Source organism: Bicyclus anynana, chromosome 23 (assembly GCF_947172395.1).
Source record: "Bicyclus anynana chromosome 23, ilBicAnyn1.1, whole genome shotgun sequence".
Classification (NCBI taxonomy): Eukaryota; Metazoa; Arthropoda; class Insecta; order Lepidoptera; family Nymphalidae; genus Bicyclus; species Bicyclus anynana.
The window spans coordinates 4,042,565-4,064,980 of NC_069105.1; the positions used below are offsets into that span (position 1 = coordinate 4,042,565).

The following is a 22,416-nucleotide window of genomic DNA, read 5'->3' on the forward strand; positions in this document are numbered from 1 at the left end:
TAAGCGGAGATGGCATCTGAGGACTCTATACCCTATATTCAATGTACTCTATGCAAACAGCGTCAGTTCTTAGAGTCTATGGTACTACAAAACGAAAACAAAACCAAACAATAACTTTAAATTCTAAATAGATTTGTTACCCTGAATTTCTGTGTAATTTTTTGATATGAAAATGTACCTCTAATGAATTTAAAAAATAAATCCTTTTTCAATTTTTAATCTGTTTGCTTTTTTTTATAATTTGTTCTATGGTACTGGATTCCAGTGTTATTGGATTCGTAGACAGGTAGGAAATAGACGACTGATTGGCATACCATTGTCTGTCAAACTGCATATTTAATTTTGATAAGATTTTATGTCACACACACTGCCAAGTACCATTTTTATACAAAATACGACCCAGCAAAACATACAAAAAAAAGTAGTTTCTGCGGTTAATTTGGTCAATGGTCGATACTATTATTCTTCTACTTGAGTTTTTGTCTGTGATCTTATTCCGTATTTTATATAATCTGTGATCTTTTCTTAGGTTACTGTCAATGTCATTTTCTAGTCTATAGTGATCTGTGATGTCATTTGTCGTCTGTGTTTATTGTTTTTTTCTGCTTGTGGTAATTTTTTGGAGGCGCCAAAGTAAATTTAAATAATAAATGTTAATTGAAAAATAATCATAATAATGTCGAAACGATACATATTTCCACAACAGTGCGGCGATAGGAAAAAGGCAAAACTAGATGTAACAGTATCTGATCACAATTTTCCACTGAGTCAAAATTTTGGTCCAGGCAAAGGTAAACGTTATTGTTATTTTTATCAACTATGATCGTCTCGCTAATAATTCTCTAATTTCATGAAGGTATTCATTTGGTAAATAAGGCCTTAAAGTCATGTATATCTGTGTAAATTTACGGTCGTTTTCGCTAACCTATCTGTAATCAGAATCAGAAGATGGCAATAACAAATAACAATTTTGTGTCGTCATCATCAGTATCCGCTAATGGACGTCCACTGCTGGACACATGGCTCTTGTATTTACTTCTAAAGTCTTGTGCCGTCAGCATCAAGCGGCTCCCTATAACAAAGTTCATCATCATTTTCGGTCCATTTAGTGAAAGGAAATGCCGATCTACGGCCCAGGCCTTTACCACCCGACAGTTTACTTATATTTAAAATGATCTTAATAATTCTACTTTTATAATGAAATTATTACTTTATCAAAAAAAAAATTACTTCCCTGGGCCGGCATTGTATGGGCCAATGGGCATTCCCCTTTTGAATACTATTGCACTTATTATTATTGGGTATTGAATGAGAACATCATTGTTTAACAACACACCAACAGACACCAGATATATATTACCAAATAGTGCTATTGAATTGCTTCCAGATGGTGATCAACTTAACGACTGGGGTGATGACAATGACGATGAGATCCTCCTCCTCGCCAGCCAAGCGTGTGAAGATGCTTTCAATGAGCACAACGTCAGTGACTTACCTAATTACAGTATGTGCATGCTGCCTACCACAACCAGCACCCAATTATATGAACCAGTACCGAGCACCTCGACAAGCACATTTCAATTCAAAAAACCCACTTCTAGCCCTGTCAATGTAGTCACAACAAAGTTGAAAGACAAATGCGAACGAATATCCTCCCCTCTACCGGGAATGTCAAAAGTTTGTACTACAAACAAAATCAACATAAGCGGAGATATAATAGTAAATAATAATACAAATAAACAAGACTCCAATGACATTTACACTCAGTTACTGAAATTGCAAGAGGAAAATAGTAAATTGAAAGTAGAAAATGGGAAACTGTTAGAGAAATGTGTAACTAAAGAAGGCGAGGCGTCCATACTCAGGACTCAGCTGAAAGCTTCCCAGGTCTCCGTGGATCATGCTAGATTGGAGAAAGTGAAAGTCCAGGAGAGGATGCAGATGGAGTGGTCAAGCAAATGGACTGCTGTTACTAATCAGATGCATGATTTAAGGACTCAATTGGATTTCAAGGTTAGAAGTGGAATTTATGGATTGCATCCCTGATTTTTTCAATTACAGTGTAAACTCCATGTAACATCACTCGATTTAACGTCAAAGTCGCTAAAGCATCAAAATCACATGGCTTTGATTGGTTTAACTTGCTTTCTATACAATGATACACTCTATATAGCGTTATGCCCACTCTCTATAACGATTAAGTAATAAAAAGTACCTTGTGTGTTTTACCAAAATTTCTACATTCTTTTGTCGCTTAATTATTCTAGTCCGTTATAAACTCACAACTTGCAAAAAAAAAACTTTAAAAACTCAGTTGTAGTAGGCTAGTAAAAGGAAATCATCCTTTCCATATAACAACCACTCTCTTAAGCCTAATTCCTAATTTAATTCCACCTAATTTCAGAACTTGGAAATAATAAGCATGAAAGAGAAATGTAAAGTGTTGGAGTCAAATAAAGTGAAGCTAACACAAATAACTCTTGCTGGGCATGACATCACTATGAGGTGAGCCTTTTTTATCTTAACACAACTTTTAACAATTAAATCTGAATGTAAAATTTAGCTAAGCAATGTAGGCCTAGCATGATTCTATGATTCAGACTAATTACATAAGGACCTGCCTTGCTAGACGCTACTTTTCTGACAAAGTATATGATGAATGATCTAATGTGATTATAAAAACTGTCTTTATAGAATCTATGTTTCATAGTAATTTTAATTGTGTTCATCGGTGTAAGAACTTTGTAAAAATACCTTTTTGAGTAATTAAATGGTGTAAAAAAATGGTCAAGGACTTCTAGTTTAGTATAAGATATATACCTAATCTTGGCTCATTTTCCTCACAAAATGACAGACAATTTTGTTTGTCATATTACTTGAGATACTAGTCCTTATGTTATTAGTCTGAGGTCAACAACATATCTTAGGAAAAAAAGAGATTATTGTCTAACTTTGACAGTTGGTGGAGTTCAAATATTATTGTTTTCTCTTTTAATCGTATAATTAATTAGTGATGAAAGAGAAAGCAACATTTTCCATTGTACAGCTATTAATTGCCATTTGTCTTTCTCGAGATATGTCTTGTTAAGCTATCATGCAACCAAGTGATTTCCAAAGGCAGCAGAGTGGCCCATTCCCATTTCTTTTGTATTAACATTATGAAAGAGATTATCACTCTATTTCAGGTTTCACCTCTGTTGGTTGAATATTTTCCATTTCTTTTCACAAGATTATCTCGTTAGCTTCATAATCCTAATGGAAAGACAAAATAAATACATTAATCATCCTTATTTTATTTGGTTGTTGTCTACAGGTGGACATAAGCCTCCTAAAAACCCAATACCACTTGTATACTTAACTAGCTACGCCGCGCAGTTTCACCTGCGTGGTTCCCGTTCCCGTAGGAATATAGGGATAATGTATAGCCTTCCTTGATAAATGCTCCAATTTGAAAAATTCCTTTAGTGTTAGATAGCCTAACACTGAAGGAATTTTTCAAATCAGAGCAAATCAATCAAACAAACAAACTCCTCAGCTTTATAATATTAGTGTAGATTTCATGAAAATTGTCAAAGCTATTTCAGATATGCAAATTGTTATTTATATGTATACATAGTATAACAATTGCCTATTTAAAAATATAAGATTCTTTTTTTCTGTATCATTGTTCAACACAACTTTATAATGATTTTTTGGTATCAGGATGTTTTAAAGTTTTATTTAACCATTAAGAGACTCTTAATGTTTTGCTAATTGATTATCATACTCTCATTACAGTCAAAGAAACAATGGCTATGGTGCACATGACTCAACTCCATACGTCAAGAAACACAAAACTTCATCTAGCGCAGTTCAAACAGAAGACACGTCACATTTACTACAAATCAATGTTCCTATGAGAGATGGTAATAAGCTAAGCTAAGCAGCTTTCGATGATACGTCTATATCATTGTCCTTCTCATTGCTTCATATATTTAACGATTTAGCATTCCGGTATGATATTGTATAGAAGAACTTGTACAGAATTATAAAAATATATCTATCTATGATAGATCTATGATAGATAGATAGATATATTTTTTATAATTCTGTACAAGTTAGCCCTTGACTACAATCTCATCTGATTGTAAGTGATGATGCAATCTAAGATGGAAGCGGGCTAACTTGAAGAGGATGAAAATCGACACCCCTTTCTTGGTCGTCCATCGGCTGATATGATGATGATGATGATGATTTCTGTCAGACGCCCCTTTTCTATGAGATTTATTATAATCTTTTAAATTTAATATAAGCCGTGATAGCCCATTGGATATGACCTCTGCCTCAGATTCCGGTGGGTGTGGGTTCGAATCCGATCCGGGGCATGCACCTCCAACTTTTCAGTTGTGTGCATTTTAAGAAATTAAATATCACGTGTCTCAAACGGTGAAGGAAAACATCGTGAGGAAACCTGCATACCAGAGAATTTCCTTAATTCTCTGCGTGTGTGAAGTCTGCCAATCCGCATTGGGCCAGCGTGGTGGACTATTGGCCTAACCCCTCTCATTCTGAGAGGAGACTCGAGCTCAGCAGTGAGCCAAATATGGGTTGATGACGACGACGACGCCATGAAACAGTCAAAATATAGACTGTCATGGCCGACAGGCGGTTTGGCTCGTATTGTCAAAAACATATTTAAAAATTAAAATTATCATGTAATCACATCTCAAAAAATATAAAAAATAGATTTCAGTCTTGTAAAACAATAATGAACTATTTTAAAAAAGTGTCAACTAGCCTATTGTTTATGCTTTCTTTTTTAAACAAGATATAAATTCACCACCTAAACACTGGTTTATTCTAATAATTTGTTCCATCAATTTCAGGTGTATCAACACTACCGCAGATCCTGCCACTCGTCATAACACCACTAGACAAGCAATGGTCCTTGTTGGACTACAATGAGAAGTTGCGACAGTCTGCCGATACTGCAAGGTATTGTCTTGGAGTTTTGCAAGGGATCTCGGTGGCCTAACATGCAACCATCGATTTATCTCATGAAGAGAAATGTTGACCAATGGTTGAGTGCTCTCAGTACTTGAGTACTTTCGTTCCAACGAAACGAAAGAGATAGCGATATTTCCCAGTTGCGCTGCTATTGGTTGATATTTTTGCCTATTTTTCTTCACGAAATAACGTCGTGGGTCGCATATTAGGCTTACTGGTGTCTAATAGTATCAATCTTAATTTATAAATACGAAAAGTTTCATCACAAAATCTCGGAAATATTGTTCCTCGATTACAGGTGGTATTAACATTCATTATTTATGTAATCAAGTTTTCACTATTGTAGCGGGAAAGTGTCAGTGTTGGTATAAATAAGAGGGTATTTAATGACTTAAGCTTAGTTGTTTGTTAGGCAGCGTAGACGCCGTCACGCTGCCAGTCGTTTTAGTGATTTTGTGTAATGTTTTAAATATTGCTAATCATAAATTGTTTAGTGTGGGCACGGGGAACATGTCGAGAAGGGAAGTTGAGTGTTGTCTAGTCGGAAGGGATCCCTTGAACCTACTCTCAAGGTCACAAGTCCTGAGACCTACTCGAGCTGTTTCCTCTACCACAAAATAATGGCACAATCATTGTCGCTGCTACCCGTCGAGACACAATATCGCATATCTCGCTGGACATACAAAGATGAAATTTGACAGGGAGGTAGTTGATAGTAGGTAGAAGGCATTTTGCGATAGGGTCGGATTAAGCAAAATGGCGCACGAAGTCATGGGTGTCCGCTTGTATAATAGTAATGAAGATTTTCTTTTTTTCAAGGTGTCGCGTGTACAGTACTTTCCACAGACTACCCTCCACTCCTAAAGTTTGTAAGGAAAAGAGGAAAATTGTAAACTTAAACAGTGTTCATGAGACATTGTCGAATATGACCGCTTGTAGAGAATGGACTGGAGAAGAATTTCTGAATGTAAGTTAAATCAAGTTTTCCTATAGTAATCGATGACGGACAAATCAATGACAATTTTTAAATGACCTTGTTATATAAGTTGAGATGGTACATTATCTCGGTCCTACGCTCAGAAGTTTTATTACCTAGTTACCCTGTTAGCTACCAGAATCGAGAATTTTCGTAGATAAAATCCCTTTTATCTTTTTTTACTCTATTGAGGGTATGAGGTAAACTCACACATCGAAAATATTCAATACCAATAAATATATTTTGTGTAATTACACATACACACAAATAAAAATATAAATCGTAATACACACACGTGCAATTGTGACACAATGTAACATGGATTCTTTTTTTTTTTTTGTTTTTTTTTTTTTATTCTTTACAAGTTAGCCCTTGAATACAATCTCACCTGATGGTGAGTAATGATGCAGTCTAAGATGGAAGCGGGCTAACTTTTTAGGAGGAGGATGAAAATCCACACCCCTTTCGGTTTCTACACGGCATCGTACCGGAACGCTAAATCGCTTGGCGGTACGTCTTTGCCGGTAGGGTGGTAACTAGCTACGGCCGAAGCCTCCCACCAGCCAGACCTGGACAAATTAAGAAAATCTCAATCTGCCCAGCCGGGGATCGAACCCAGGACCTCCGTCTTGTAAATCCACCGCGCATACCACTGCGCCACGGAGGCTGTCAAAACTATATTGACTAAACTATATTGTGTTCTATAGACGCCGTTTGTATAAGCACGTTAGATCGTGATCTATATACATTTGACAGAGGGGTAATGTCTAGCGAGGCAGCTCCTATGGTAATTGGTCTGAGACATTTATACATGCAAGATAATGGTGAAAATATTTCTGATTCAATAACTTATATCAAATTTTGTCCCAGGTATATAAATCAATCAAAGAATGCCTACTAGACGTCCAGTGTGAACTGGCGACGGTCAGCCAGAGGGTGACCACAGCTTTCCAGAAGGAAATGGACGAGAAGTACATTGACATCACTTCTAAACTATTAACCATCAACAAAATAGATTTGTTGAGTGGCTGGTAAGTGACATTTTTATATTGAACTACCCTCTACACTACCCCTTGACTCTTAAACGTTTGTATGGCAAAAAGAAAAGGGTTGTTTTAATGGTATTCCCGGCAATTATTCCAATTTTTCTCACCTTTGAAACTTTTAAATTTCAAGACCAAGGTAAGATAAATCAGTTCAGACGAGTTTTAGCGAGACTAACGAACAGCAATTCATTTTTATATATGTAGAAGACTAGCAGACGCCGCGCGGTTTCGCCCCTGTGGTTCCCGTTGCCATAAGAATATAGGGATAAAATATAGCCACTATACTCGGGTATAGTGTAGCTTCTCAACAGTGAAATAATTTTTCAAATTGGTTACATACAAACAAAGAATCAAATATTTGCTCTCTATACTATTAGTATACATTTAAAATTTATACTTGTGTGTAAAGACACAGGAAATATTTATTGGTGTTAAATATTTTCAATGTGTGAGTTTACCTCGTCCCCCTCAAAAAACGACAGACAATTGTCTGTCGTTTGTTGGTCAATTTGAGTGTGATTCAAATCCAATAGAAGGTATTTTTTTTTTCTCTACAAGTTAGCCCTCGAAAACAATTTCACCTAATTGTAAGAGATGATGCAATATAAGACTGAAGCGGGCTAGCTTTTTAGGAGGAGGATGAAATCCACAATCCTTTCGGTTTCTACACGACATCGTACCGGAACGCTAAATCGCTTGGCGGTACGTCTTTGATTATTCCTGATAGTTATACATTTCCATATAATTTCAGTGCACTCTACAAAGAAGAGCAGGCAATGCTAGCGCGAAGAATGACGGCAGTTCTAGTGTACATTCTAGAAGATTCTAGATGTGAACATATTGTTCATAGTTTGCTTCGAGAACATTCCAAGGAAGAGACTGATGTTGTAAATATAATTAGTAGAATATGTACTTTATTGGATAATACTGTAAGTATCATCATCATCATCATCGTCGTCATCATCATCATCATCATCATCGTCATCGTCATCGTCATTATCATCATCATCATCATCATCATCACCATCATCTTCATCATCTTCGTCATCATCATCATCATCATCATCATCATCATCATCATCATCATCACCATCATCTTCATCATCTTCGTCATCATCATCATCATCATCATCATCATCATCATCATCACCATCATCTTCATCATCTTCGTCATCATCATCATCATCATCATCATCATCATCATCATATCAGCCGATGGACGTCCACTGCAGGACATAGGCCTTTTGTAGACACTTCCAAACATCACGATACTGAGCCACCTGCATCCAGCGAATCCCTGTGACTCGCTTGATGTTGTTAGTCCATCTGGTCAAAGAATACCAGTCCACCTGCGTGCGTGCGTAACAATGCGTTTTCAAGTGCGGGGTCGCCATTCCTGCGCCTTGGAACCCCAACGTCCATTGGCTCTATGAACTATGTGCTCCGCCCCTTCAGTTTTGCGACTCGTTGAGCTATGTCGATGACCCGCTGAATCTACTTAAGTGACAAGTGACAATGTCTCCTATTTTTTTTTTTAGTCTTAGAAATTAGCCCTTGACTACAATCTCACCTGATGGTAAGTGATGATGCAATCTAAGATGTAAACTAAAAACTATTAAAGAGACCCCACTGTAGCACCAGCTTAGTACTTACCCATTCCCGTGGAAATACAAAATTTGTCCACTTATTTCAGAGATTATCTGGATCAAACAGACATTGTTCTGTCATATCCATTTAGTGGAAAGCTTTTAAATTAATTAATTTAAAAAAATATATTTTATTTATCCAATTAAGAATTTTTCGTAAAGCAATATAAAAAAAAATCTTAACCCCAAAAATCAGTATGTACTTGTAATTGAGATTTTTAACCGACTTCCAAAAAGGAGGAGGTTCTACGTTCGGCTATACAGGAAGAAATTTTTTCAAGTACGGATATTTTTATATTTTGTACATAAACAAAATTTAATGAACACGTATTTTTTCTTTTTTTTTTTAACTCAACAATAACAAAGTTATCGTTAGCTAAAGTTTAAACATTTAAACAGAATTTGAGGGTCACCCTATCGCTGTACTAAGTAATAGCACAGTAATAGGCAACTACAAAATCAGCTGGTAGGTACTAGGTTAGCGAGCGCCCGCGCCGAGGGCCGTTGACCTTTCTACGTTTATTTTTGTACCTATTATTTTTTATAATAATTAAAGGTCGTCACTTTTGAGTTGAGTATCGATTTTCCCTTCATACTTTATTGGGCTTAGGACCATCAATAATGCGTAGTAATAATAAAAATTATAAACTTTCGATTGGAATAATGAAATACAAATGATGATTATTATTACGCAAACTTTTGCATTAAAGGATGATTCGACTTAAATGCGCAAGCGACGGCAGATTGTCTGTCACTAATCGCCCATCGGCAATTCGGCAGGCGTCCTCAGGGATTTTTCGATCCCCTCACCCCTGCCACCCCCGTCAGCCGAAGCCGAAGCGATATGACTACTGCCGGTATTTCTTTGTCGGCGTCTTACAAAGTGCCGCCAGCAGTTGCGCAGTTTGTTTGGGAATGTGTCCATTATTTTGTTATTTCTGAGACATAAATTGAAAAAAAAAATTACATAAAATGTATCGAACTGTTTGTAGATTTATGTTCTATTAATGATACAGAACCACGAAAAAAAATGTCCGCACTAAAGTCCGAATCACCCTGTATATATGTTTTTTTAACAAATTAAATCAATTTAATTTCTCCCTTTTTGAAGTTAGTTAATAATTTTAAAAAGGAACTATATATTATGTGATTGCTTTTCAGGCATGCGCGCTTCTATACAGTGGACTTCTTTTATCAATAACATTATTATTAAAAAGAATAATAACTTTAATATCAAATCAAAAACCTCTAATAGAAATATTTAAAACAATTATACTTTCAAGACCGCAGCCATTTGTGACTTGTGAAATTTTACATTTATTCAGTGAAATATTATCCGTAAAGTCGGTAAAAGAGGTGTGTTCTAAAGGTGTTAACTTGAAAATGGATTACGATCAAGGTGTGTTGTTGTATAAAAAGGATTCTTGTGTATTACAAGTTATGTTGAAACATATAGAGGGTGTTCTCAAGTGTGTACAAAATGATGGAAATGTGGAACATGCTGTGTATAATACTAGAAATCTCATTTTATTGTACAGTAGTATAAATAGTAAAGCAGATATTCAGAATGAAAAATTAAGGTAAGTTTTTTTTTTAAATTTATATCATCATCATTTTTACCCTGTTTCAATAGTCAGGCCAGGGCCAGGCACCCACTTTTAGAAGACCATGCTGCTCCAATGTGGTTCTTTTTTATTCTTTACTAGTTAGTCCTTGACTAATATCTTACCTGATGGTAAGTGATGATGCAATCTAAGATGAAATCGACGAATTTGTTAGGAAGAGGATAAAAATCTGAAGAATACAATTTTTTTTTTTATTAAATAAATAAAAACTATATTGACCAAAAATAGATACAAAAAAACCATAACATTGCCTGTGGTCTCCACACTAGATTGATCTGTATCGTGGAGACCAGGTAGGATTTTCTAATGCTTTCCGTTGGACTAGGACTAATTACAAAAATTACAATAAATAGGACTACATTACAAAAAGAAATACATTACAAAAAGAAATACATTACAAAAAAGAAAAGTAAAGTAAAACAGTAAGCAGAAACGTTAGATAGGTGTACACAATTATTTTATATTTTATATATTTAGTGTTCTAGTATGATGTAGTATAGAAACCGAAAAAAAAACAAACTTCGTCTAGTTATTACAGGCTCTCAGTCTAATACATGTACATGTATGAATTTGTCCACAGTTGCGAGTGTCAGCTGGTCCTGATGCAAGTGATGGTGTATGGACTCAATATATGCGCTAACATGCTGAATGCTGAACCCTGGAAAGGTAGAGTTACTTTGATTCTAAACTAATTGTTGGTTGAATTGGTGTTGGATTTTTGTTTGTTATTTAACAAAACCTTTTACCAATGGAAAACTACATTATCTGCGAGTAACATAAGCTATCATCATATATTTCATCCCCTTATTCTGACAGGAATGGGAACCACGTGGATGAAACCGTAAACTACTAATGTCTAATAATAACTATATTAAAAACTATTGGGGATAAATAGCAACCTCTGAACACGCCCACGTTATGCAAGGGTTTTGTGTATTCCTTGTTTACTGCTAAGCAAATTTTAACTGAGAATAATATGTAATTATATCAATAACAATACTGTGGAAGTTGTACCATTTCAAGGCGAAAATCATGCGATCATGCTGTACAGAGTCAAATGCGTCCTCTAGGTCTAGCCAGAAGACCGTAATCTATCTCTCATATTTTTTGGCATCTTTCAGACCTTTATGGTACAGTGATAGCCCAGTGGGGATATGACCTCTGCCTCCGATTCCGGAGGGTGTGGGTTCGAATCCGGTCCGGGGCATGCACCTCCAATTTTTCAGTTGTGGGCATTTTAAGGAATTAAATATCTCGTGTCTCAAACGGTGAAGGAAAAACATCGTGCGGAAACCTGCATACCAGAGAATTTTCTTAATTATCTGCGTGTGTGAAGTCTGCTAATCCACATTGGGCCAGCGTGGTGGACTATTGACCTTACCCCTCTCTTTCTGAGAGGAGACTCGAGCTCAGCAGTGAGCCGAATATGGGTTGATAATGATGATAAACACGTATAATATTTTCAGGTACAGCCCCCCAAAGTGTGACACAAACAGACATACTGTCGCTGTGCCGCAGCGGCACACAGGTGCTGTACCGCTGCGCGCTGCGGGACGTGGAGTTCGCTTCCCGGCTGGGGCACAACGAGGGACATCTATTGGAGTACTGCGACATACTGAGGGGCTTCGACCATACGGAAGTGTATAGTGAGTCACACAAACAGACATACTGTTGCTGTGTAAAAAATAAATTAATTTCAACCAATAGCGGCGCCACCGGAAATACCGCTATGTCTTTCATCGCGTTTGTACGAAAGAAACGGATGCCATTGGTCGATATTTTGCGTCAACGATAAATCTCATAAAGAGAAACAGACCTACCTAGTCGACCAATAGTGGCCGATTTAAAAATATCGCACTCTCGTTTGTCCCAAAAAGAGTCATATTTTCAAGTCCGTTATTCGTCGACACTTATTTTTCTCTCGTGACGTCGTGACTCGTAGTTTGTATTTTAGGCCTAAAATGCGCGCCACGACATTTCAACCAATAGCGCCGTATAGGAGAGCTATATTTTCAGTGCGGCCGCTTTTGATCGATTTGTCTTCAGGAGATAATGTCATGGGTCGCATGTTAGGCCTATGGGTCAGGCTATATTGAAACTGTGCTTTGTTTCAGGCAGCATGTTATCGGAGATAGCCAGCGTGTTCCAGTCATCTTGCGAAGAGTCGCCCGCCACTTACCACCAGAAGGCGTGGCTGGACAGCTTCCACAAGTTTAGCTTAACTGATTAGATGTAATTTTACACAGTTTGACTATACGTACAGTTCTGAAACGTTCTATAGACAAGGCATAATTGAGGCATAGCCAAAGTGGTAGTTATTTTTTATAATGACATAGGCAAGCGTTCGACTGCAATCACGCCATGGTAAGCCTAGAAATTGCCTATTCACTTTTTACTTAAAGATACCCCAGGTTTTTGATGATAGGGAAGACGGAAGCTGAAAGTGTATAAGAAATGAGGTACCAAACTGCTTAGTCCAAGCAATATCTACAATACAACATAGCTGTAGATTCTGCGATGTCTGGCAGTTCTATTATAGACCAGTGAAGGAAGAATAAAATCAATTAGTTCCTGAGCGCACTCACAGTGTCGATAAATTAAGAGTCAGCCTCTAGTGGTTTTCCACCGCTACTTACTGTTGTATGGCAAAATTGTGTAGATAGATACATTTATGTAGGCAAACGGCCGTGATAGCCCTGTGGATATGACCCCTGCTTCCGATTCCGGAGGGTGTGCTTTCGAATCCGATCTGGGGCATGCACCTCCAACTTTTCAGTTGTTAAGAAATTAGATATCACGTGTCTCAAACGGTGAAGGAAAACATCGTGAGGAAACCTGCATACCAGAGAATTTTCTTAATTCTCTGCGTTGTGAAGTCTGCCAATCCGCATTGGGTGAGCGTGGTGGACTATTGGCCTAACCCCTCTCATTCTGAAAGGAGAGGAGACTCGAGCTCAGCAGTGAGCCGAATATGGGTTGATAACGACGTGTAGGCAAAAGTTGTGTTTAATTGCTGACTTTGACACTAGAATTAGAAGAGTTATATTGTCGAAGATAAGGATGAATTGTAACAATAATGAATTAATGAGTGAACGTTTATTTGCCCAGTAACAATTTTACAAATAGCAATAAACTAAAGCGAAGACCAATTATTGAATATTAAGTACCAGTGTTAGGCTGCCTGACTACCAAAGCAGAGCGAGGGAGCGTAGCGGAGAAACGGACTAATGCGGAGCGGAGTCGCGTACTGTGTCTGTCCACCGGAGCGGCTGCGGAGCGAAGTGACTTCCTGAAGAAACTTCACTGCTCCGCTTTTATATGAATTTTTAAACTAGCTAACAAGTCCCTGTCCACTTAAAAGGAGCGGAGATTTTGTGCAATCCTATTGACTATTGGTTAATATTTCTCCGATTCTCGGCTCCGCTGCCTCGCTCCGCTTCGGTGGACTGGCAGCGTTATACAAAATAACCTTAATTATAAGTGCTTGTAAACTTAGCATATTACAGAGCGTGCTCAGGTATTACAGTGAAACGTCATTAAGACAAAACTCAGTTAATACCGTTAATTGTAAATTATTTAACTAATTATGCTCGTTACCGAACTGTACTTTCGTTAAACTGTGTCGAAAATATGTGATTTTACTTGTAAATAGTAATTTTTAAGAAATAAAACAAAGTAAAATTTTATATATTATTTTATTTATTGGTGAATAAATAATAAATACAGTTAAGTCATGTTAAAATTAATTATAATCATTATTGTATGATCTCTACTACTTTGATAGTTTTAGGCTAATTTTGTTGTTTTCGATTATTATTATCATTAAATCTGTTTTAACGGCTTACTACAGAGTTAGGAAGAATGTTATACCCCCGTCCCTCGATGATCATGTTATATCTGATAGTGATCGTTAAATGTTCAAAACATTATCACCCTTACTCCACCAAACCGCATTGGAGCTGCTTGGTGGGTCCAAGCTTCATATCCTTCAAGTAGGGAAGCCTAGCCCAGTAGTGGGCCATTAAAATAGACTTAACAAAAATACACTCAAAAAATAGGAACCAAGTCATCTAAAATGTCTTTAGGAATGTAAAAAGTAAGTTTTTAAATAAATAACTTCATCACTAAACGTTCTTAGCCAAAATAATTATGTAACTGTAGGCAGTGGTGTGCAAAAATGGAGGCTCATTATAATTCTGTATTGGAGAAGGAAATTTTCAATTTGTATGTATAGTAGTAAAAGTTGTATGTATAGTGCTTGCCCTTGTTAATAAATGTTATGCACACCACTGGCTGTGGTTTAGTTTGTTTGCAGAAACTAACTTTTATAAAATAAGAGCCGCAATGTATGTAAAAATGATAAAAAGAACTATTTCAATTCAAATTAGAAATAATTTTATTATATTTACTCGTAAAATACAAATTATTCTATCTTACCTACAAGTTTTATACATTTAACAAATTATTACAAATAAATTAATGTCAAAGCACGTTTTTACAGATTTATCTTTATCGATGACTCCACGACGACCCTATAATCTATTGTATGAAATAGTAGTCTGAGACGGATATAACGCCAGGTCGCGACTGTTTCCGTAAAGAGTGGGGAGTTAGAGAGGGGTACCGATCGACGGGTACCCCTCCGCCGTACCTCTCCTTACTTCTGATTCGATCACGAAAACATATTCAAGTATAGGCGTTCTATCGCCTGCTGTGTGACTCTGAGCCTTTCTATGAGGCCCTTAGCTAGTTGGCGACATTCATGGGTTAAGAAGATTTAATAGATATAGCTTCATGGGTTAGAAAGATTTAATAGATATAGCAATGACAGTAGAACCTGAGAATTTTGTCTCTTTTTATCACCTTTTTTTTAAATTTTATGAAAAATGGCATATACATAAAGGTACATTTTTTTATTATTCTTTACATGCATAATACAGACACCAGTATTACTGTTTTTAAATATTTTTTCTGTTTTGTTGTATTTTTTAAATTCTAAATTCCAATTCCATTTAGCTAGCCATCAAATTAAAGATAAATCTGTATTTAACATCTTCATACTTTGACAAATTAATGTACGTCAATTATATTGCAAGATAATGCAAAGTTGACTAAATTACAATATTTTTAATAATCTATACATGACTCGCCACTGTGCTCAAATCTTTAACACTCGGTACAGTTGCAGTATCAGGCACATGAAAGAAATACAACATAAAACCTGTCGCCAACAAGAAGTGGAACGCTAGAATAGATGCTATCAATATTAAGTAATATCTAGACTTCTTCAACGCAGGCAAGAGCCAAAAGATGAGCACCGCCCCGGAGACGAATGCTGCCATGAGCACGAAGAGCCACTGCAGCCAAGACACTTGGATAGTCCACAGAACTGCAACGGGGATGTATATGGAGAGGGAGTAACCGTAGAGACAGAAGAGAGATATCATTGATGGTGAACTCGACGCCTGTGAAAGAAGATAAATGGAATTAGGTTTAAAAGTACAACATGGTTCTGCACAACACAAGTCGTATGAGGACTACAGACCTTATGTTTTAACTGTACAGTTTGACGGCAATACTTCAAACATTAAACACAATAACAGAAGTATACTTGTCTTCTTTCCTATCCACAACCTATTCTCGTGGGAGAAAGAGACAATCAAAGCTGAAACACTAAATCGAGTGATCGAGCCAGAAGTTAAATTATTGATTATTGTACGTGTTGTTGTGAAATCAAGTGAATTTTAACTGTCAAAGGCGCCCACCAGACCTGTGAAGATTTGCTGCCACATGTGAAGTTTCATGTCAGTCTATTAGAGATCATTTCTATAATCTCTTCTCCCAAATTATAAACTCACTTACTTCCACACCAAACTGCACAGTTAAAACTACAGGTGTGTAACTCCCCTTAGGGCTGATTTAGGCGCTCACTCCCAGGAGCTGTCTCTTTAAAGTGTTCTAGTATCCTAGCGATATTGTAGCTCTAGCTCTAACATGTTCGTTTAAATGCGCCCTGAATGTTAAGAACGAAGTTTCGTTTACATTAAGATAAAAAAAGAATGCTGTTTTAGCTCTTAAGTTTGTTTGGTTTAAGCCGGCCTTAATAGGAGACTTTCTGAGACATTCGACTCTCGGTTTGTGGACTTAGGGTGACCTGACTGCTGAGGTCTCCATGACGGGTTAGAGCTCAGATTCTGGTAACATATTATGATGGGGTTTGTGGACTCATGGTATCAGTTCTTAGTCAACAAGGTAACATTACCCTAATCTGATCTCCAAGCTCAATCATGGGGCCCTATGCAGGTCCTAGTTTGTGGGGGCGAAGATGGTACTAAGGTTGATGGTTGTGCCTATCTGGATTGCAAAAGGCATTTCTTTGGCATCTGTTTATAAGAGATGTGAAGTCTCAAGTCATCTTCTTCTTGATGTTGCGGCTCTGCAGGTCTTCTTGAGGTCCCTGTATCACGTTGATCGTTACCGATCCATTGTGATCGCCACTGACTAGATATCCCCTCCAATAATAAATAAATAAATACTGGTTGCTGCCAGGTACAGCAGCAGTTTCTTGGCTAGGATGTGTTTCTCTGGGTCCACTGTGTAATGCCCTATGTGGAGGTTGCATTTATGTATCAGAGCTGGGCAATTGCATAAGATGTGCATAGGTGTTTCCTCTTCTGGAGCGAGCTCGGCTGGCTGGAGTAACTCCGGCAGGGACCAGCACCAAAGGGACCAACGTACAACGGCCAACCACAAATGGCCAAGTGCGGAAAAGGCCCAGGAAAGAAGAAGAAGAAGAGGTGTTTCCTCTGCCTCTAGGCAGAGTCTGCACAGATCTGTGTCCCGGAGTTTAAGATTAAACATGTGTATATTGAGTCCACAGTGTCCAGTAAGTGCCCACACTAAGCTAGTCTCAAGTCATACCTGTGTCTCGATCTCATCCTGCGAGTCGGCGGTGCTGGTCCACTTGAGCGCGGCCCACAGCGCCAGCGGCACGAGCCACACGTAGCAGAGGATGGCGCTGGCCGCGTACGACACCAGGTGGTAGTTGTAGCGCCAGCGCACCGCCTTGTTGGCGCTCTGCAGGTAGTTCGATATGTTGCCGCTCACCGCTATTGTGAATATCTGAAAACGGTTTAAGCTAATTTTAACTCGAGGTTTTTTATTTATATATGGAACTAACTGACGTCGCACGGTTTTACCCGCATGTTTCATGTTCCCGTAAGAATACGCGGATAAAATATAGCCTTTAAATGGGCTATCTATAGTGCTCGCCACGGAACTTTGTTTGTGAAGTTAGCTACGGAATGATATAGATGCGCAGTCGCGTCTAGCCAGCTCCTCGTCCGTGCCAATTGTACCGTTATTGATTCATTGCGCAATCATTTGTTGCTAACTTCACAAACACAATAGGTATCTTGTGGCGGGCACTGTAACACTGAAAAAAATTTTCAAATCGGACCACCTGAGATTAGCGCGTTCAACCAAACAAATAATCTCTTAAGCTTTATAATATTAGTATAGATAAGCTCGCGCTTGACCACGCCTGTTACGTCCAGTCATAACTCAGAAGCTGCCGTGTAAGAGTTGGCCTATAAACCTCGCACATGATACCATCTGCACGAGGCGGAAGATCAGCTTCAGCCTACATTGACTGACGTCAAGCGCGGTTTGCTCTAAAGTTAGGAGCTAGCAACGATTATTACTCGGTCGATCGTCGATCGGTAGCCATTTAGGTGTAGGTTGTAGAAGAAATAAATATGACTTATTTTTTAAAATTCATGAAAACATACTCCCAGGTTCACCCACAAAATTCCCATTTCAATAATATTGGGATAATATACCTATGTTATTTGCGAAAAATATAGCTTTCCATAGGCAAAAAAAAACAATTCAGTAGTTCCTGAGCCTTTTTGCAATTAACAAAAAATCAAATCTTTCTTTTTTAACAAACTTAAAAAGTTTATACAATTTGACAGTATACTAATATTAGTTTAAATGTAAATAAATTACCAATGTCACAGATATCCAAATGGGTCCGTACAGATCTGGCTTCCCCTTGATCCGTTCATCAAAATAATTACGGGAGACCTTCTGAGGCAGCACAGAAGATATGATCCTCTCCACCACCTCACTGGACTGCACATCAAAGTATTTCTGATAGTACTCTATGGTCCAGAAGTTGTGATTTGCTAAAAAAAACGATATTTTTTTATTTGCTTTGCTTTTTTTTATTCTTTACAAGCAAGTGATGATGTAATCTAAGATGGAAATAGGCTAACTTGTTAGGAGCATGAAAAACCACACCCCTTTTGGTTTCTACACAACATCATATCGGAACACAAAATTGCTTGGCAGTATGTCTTTGCAGGTAGAGTGGTAACTAACAACGGCTGAAGCCTCACACCAGCCAGACCTGAACTAATTGAGAATACCTTAATCAGCTCAGCCGGGGATTGAACCCAGAATTCTGTCTTGTAAATCCACCATGCATACCACTGCGCCATGTAGCCGTGAAACTTATGTATGATATAAACTCTCTGGAAGTGGAGGAAAATCTTTGCATTAATTTCAACTCAAGGTTTTATGATGTTGATCATAATATGTGACACAAAAACCTTTAACAGTAGTAAAGTGACAGACAACAGCTGCACATTTCTGTTTTTGAAATCACCAAGCAAATAAGCATTTTCTTTAGTAATTGTTTAGTTTAGATTACAAAAAACTCTTGATAAAATCCTCATTTGTCTAAAACTAGTTAGGCATACGTAATCACATGAGTTCAGCTATTTTTTTATTCATATGAAAACAAAAATTAGTTGACAATTTTATTTGTTCAGAACCATTTAGCTTTTAAAATATTAGTAAAAAAAACAAGATATATAAGCAGTGAGATGCATGAATGCAAAAACACACTGCCTACCCTAGAACTTATAACAAACCATTTTCCATTTTTTTTTGTTGTTCCATGTGATATCATGCAATCAGTCAAAAAGACTATGAGCAGATGGGTTTTAGGTTGGATGTTAGTATGTGACATGAGTATCCTCCACTAGAGACATTCATATTGTTGTTAAAACTGAACTATTACACATCCAACTTTAGGATTCTTTTTCTTTTCAGGCGTTTATAAGTCCTGCTACACTGTTGCTACACTTTCACTGTTTTGATACACAGATACTCATGGATCTCGCTATTTTTAATGAACCGTAGTGCATTGCACATTTGCTTGAGTATGTAGTCCTCAGCTCTGAAATATTGAGATGCTGGAGTCACAAGTGGAACCCCAAAGCTGTATTCCATATTGCTATATTGGTTTCAATGCAGCTTTGTAGATCAGAAGTTTGTTGTCCAGTGATAGTTTCAAGTTTCTAGAAAGCAACCAGTGCAATCCCTTATACTTCAGTTGCAATTCCTCCTTTTTCGCTTCAATATGTTGTCTCCAGGTCATCTTTCGATCTAGGTGCATACCCAGATATCTAACACAATTAATGTGGGGTAGTTGTTTGTTAACAAGCCTAACTGGAGGACAATCACCAGTTCTTAATTGAATGTTTGCTGCCATTTTCCATTTAATACAATTTATACATATAGTGCATACCACCAGTACAAACTTTGTGCACACCACTGATAATAATATGTAATAGCAATATTTGATATGGATAACAAAACATGGGATACATTTATAACATGATGCACAATATGGTACTGATAATAATCACTCTATCATATCTTTCTACAAAACTTTTAATAAAACATTGATAAGCAACAAAAATCACAGACTTTTTCATAGTCCAGTGACTGCCACAGCTAGACTGTGACATCAACCTAAATTAGTCCTGAAACTAGCACAGTATAAATTACACCTATGTATTCTCACAATTGTCTTTTTGAGTCCAAACAAGTAGTAGTAATGATGATGGTGGTGACTGATGGTTCAGAATCAGAAAGCTATTCCTACTGAGCCAAGTTAGATCAAGAAGATTATAAGATAGATTTAAAATTCTTGGATGATCTTGTGAGGATCTTGTTATAAAAACACTTACACATCACAATCACAATCACACAAATCACAGCTAATGGTTTTTGTAGTTTTTGTAAGGGATTTACTTATGGTTAACATCTATGATCCACTTTAATATACATAATTATAAATTGATGAAGCAATTTGCGCAATATTGTCTTCGTAAGTATATTTTATACATGTAATTGTAAACACCAACAAGTACTGAACAAATGTTTTTTTTAACAGGACTGATATTTTGCCACAAACATTATTGGCTTACTTTTAGGTGTAGTTTCCTCTTCCTCGACGGGCTTCGGTTCTTCATAATTATAGTTAGATGTGGACATGGTATTGAATTGATTCGTATGCACAGCCTCGACATCGATTCTAGCACTGCGCTCGTTGTGTTCGGGCGAATAATCTTGAAAGTTAAGCAGGTCTCCAGTGTTCACATGCGTCATAGTGTTTGATTAGGTTTTATCAGTACACTTAAATATTTATATAGTGAATTAAATAGCAATTTTCAATTTCAGACCATACAAAAACTTTTTACTAGGTATGGACGATACAAAACATATATAGATATTAAATCTATATATTGCAGTAATATCAAAATCTATATATCAAAACATTCGGCATCTATATATTTTCTGAAACACTATATTGCCGATGTGACTGAATCGGGCAAATCGTACATGAATCGGATTCAAACCATGTATTCGGCCAAACCCTATATTACAAGTCAAAATGAAACTTATGTCTCAAATCTTAAGGCACTAATTAATTCATTCCAAAAGCAAAACGCGATTCAGCAAAACACTATATTTTTTTAATACAAGTCAATATGAAACTTATGAGTCACTACATAAGGTACTAATTCAATCATTCCAAAACGCGATTCCGAAAAACACTATATTTTTTTAAATACAAGTCAATATAGTACTTATCATAAATACATAAGGTTTCAATTGTAGTACAACAAAATGAATGACATATTATGACATCGAAAAAAGAAGTACGTCAAAATAATGCAGGGTCTACTTATAGCAGGTATTTTCAATTTTCTACCATTATATTTACGAACTATTGTTTTAATACCTAAATAGATGGCATCACAATTCACATGTAAATATCATTCATTGTAGTTTATGTTTCTTTAAACAGATGGCGGAACGAAGAAAATAAAAGAATTATCTAATAAATTAATAATCTTTTATTAATTTATAAAAATAAAAACTAATATGATTTAAATTGTATATTATATTCATCCAATACAACAAAATGTATGCAAAGTTTAAATAAAACATTAAAAAAGAAGTATGTCGATTATTTTCTTAAACCATCGTTTTATTTAACTAAGAGTTAGATTACCCAAATACTCAAATAGATGGCATCGCATGTATCTTCATTATAGTTTATGTTGTTGTAAGCAGATATCCGAACGAAGGAAGTTAAATAATTATATAGGTATTGTTGTGTTGTATTAATTTGTAATAATAAATTACCTACATACAAAAGGAAAAAAACCTATAACGTAATGCATTTTTTTTGCAAACCAAAACAAATGAACATGTTATTCACAGGATGGCGAAAAACAATAGGTTCCTTTGGCGCAAACACAGATGGCGCCAAGAAAAAAAAACAAAATTAAAATAAAAAGGGGAAATATAAACCTTTAAAAAAATTCACAATCGCCATAAAACTTGAAAAATGTAACCTCAAGTAAATTGTTATTGTATTGCCTCCGAATCAATTCAATCGAGCACATGCTACGTGAATTCGATTCGCTCTCGTACTATCTATTCGGCAAAACACTAGATTACAAGTTAATTTGGTTCTTATTACAAACACCTGTAAATTGCTTATTATCTTTTGATTGATAAGTAGACAGGTATACCAAAAAAAAGAAGTAGAGTTAGAACAACCGATTGTAATTTGTTTAAAATTACAATTATTTTAAAAGGAAATTAATTCTATAAAATAATGTTTTTTATATTAAACAAACAACAAGTAAAATCAAGTAAATTTTATAGTACTTAATGTTGTGTAACCATCGCATCAAAAAAACAATAAAAATAATTGTGCGCACTCTACACTCGAGGCGATAGCGCTATGAATGAACTGCGACTGTAGA

At 36.5% G+C, this 22,416-nt stretch overlaps 2 protein-coding genes across 2 annotated transcripts; one reads left to right on the plus strand and one right to left on the minus strand.

Annotated features, from left to right (window-relative positions):
* The first annotated feature begins 573 nt into the window (after positions 1-573).
* On the plus strand, positions 574-13,965 carry LOC112048476 (uncharacterized). The gene is made up of 12 exons (XM_024086009.2): positions 574-791; positions 1,388-2,013; positions 2,405-2,505; positions 3,778-3,905; positions 4,866-4,974; positions 5,806-5,953; positions 6,833-6,993; positions 7,760-7,937; positions 9,816-10,234; positions 10,860-10,945; positions 11,746-11,925; positions 12,394-13,965. Exons 1-12 carry the CDS (start codon positions 677-679, stop codon positions 12,507-12,509), a joined length of 2,367 nt encoding a protein of 788 aa, XP_023941777.1. The 5' UTR covers positions 574-676; the 3' UTR covers positions 12,510-13,965.
* Positions 13,959-21,374, minus strand: LOC112048473 (protein YIPF1). The gene is made up of 4 exons (XM_024086007.2): positions 20,563-21,374; positions 18,290-18,468; positions 17,201-17,401; positions 13,959-15,744 (listed from the first exon to the last, which is right to left on the minus strand). Exons 1-4 carry the CDS (start codon positions 20,741-20,743, stop codon positions 15,415-15,417), a joined length of 891 nt encoding a protein of 296 aa, XP_023941775.1. The 5' UTR covers positions 20,744-21,374; the 3' UTR covers positions 13,959-15,414.
* Between the last annotated feature and the right edge of the window lie 1,042 nt (positions 21,375-22,416).

Coding starts and splice junctions, on each gene's coding strand:
- LOC112048476 (XM_024086009.2), top strand. CDS start 677: ATGTCGAAACGATACATATTTCCACAACAGTGCGGCGATAGGAAAAAG. Junction 3,906..4,865: donor CAATGTTCCTATGAGAGATG/GTAATAAGCTAA, acceptor CATCAATTTCAG/GTGTATCAACACTACCGCAG. Junction 7,938..9,815: donor GTACTTTATTGGATAATACT/GTAAGTATCATC, acceptor ATTGCTTTTCAG/GCATGCGCGCTTCTATACAG.
- LOC112048473 (XM_024086007.2), bottom strand. CDS start 20,743: ATGACGCATGTGAACACTGGAGACCTGCTTAACTTTCAAGATTATTCG. Junction 18,469..20,562: donor AGAGGAAACTACACCTAAAA/GTAAGCCAATAA, acceptor CGTTTTTTTTAG/CAAATCACAACTTCTGGACC. Junction 15,745..17,200: donor AGGATGAGATCGAGACACAG/GTATGACTTGAG, acceptor CTTCTTTCACAG/GCGTCGAGTTCACCATCAAT.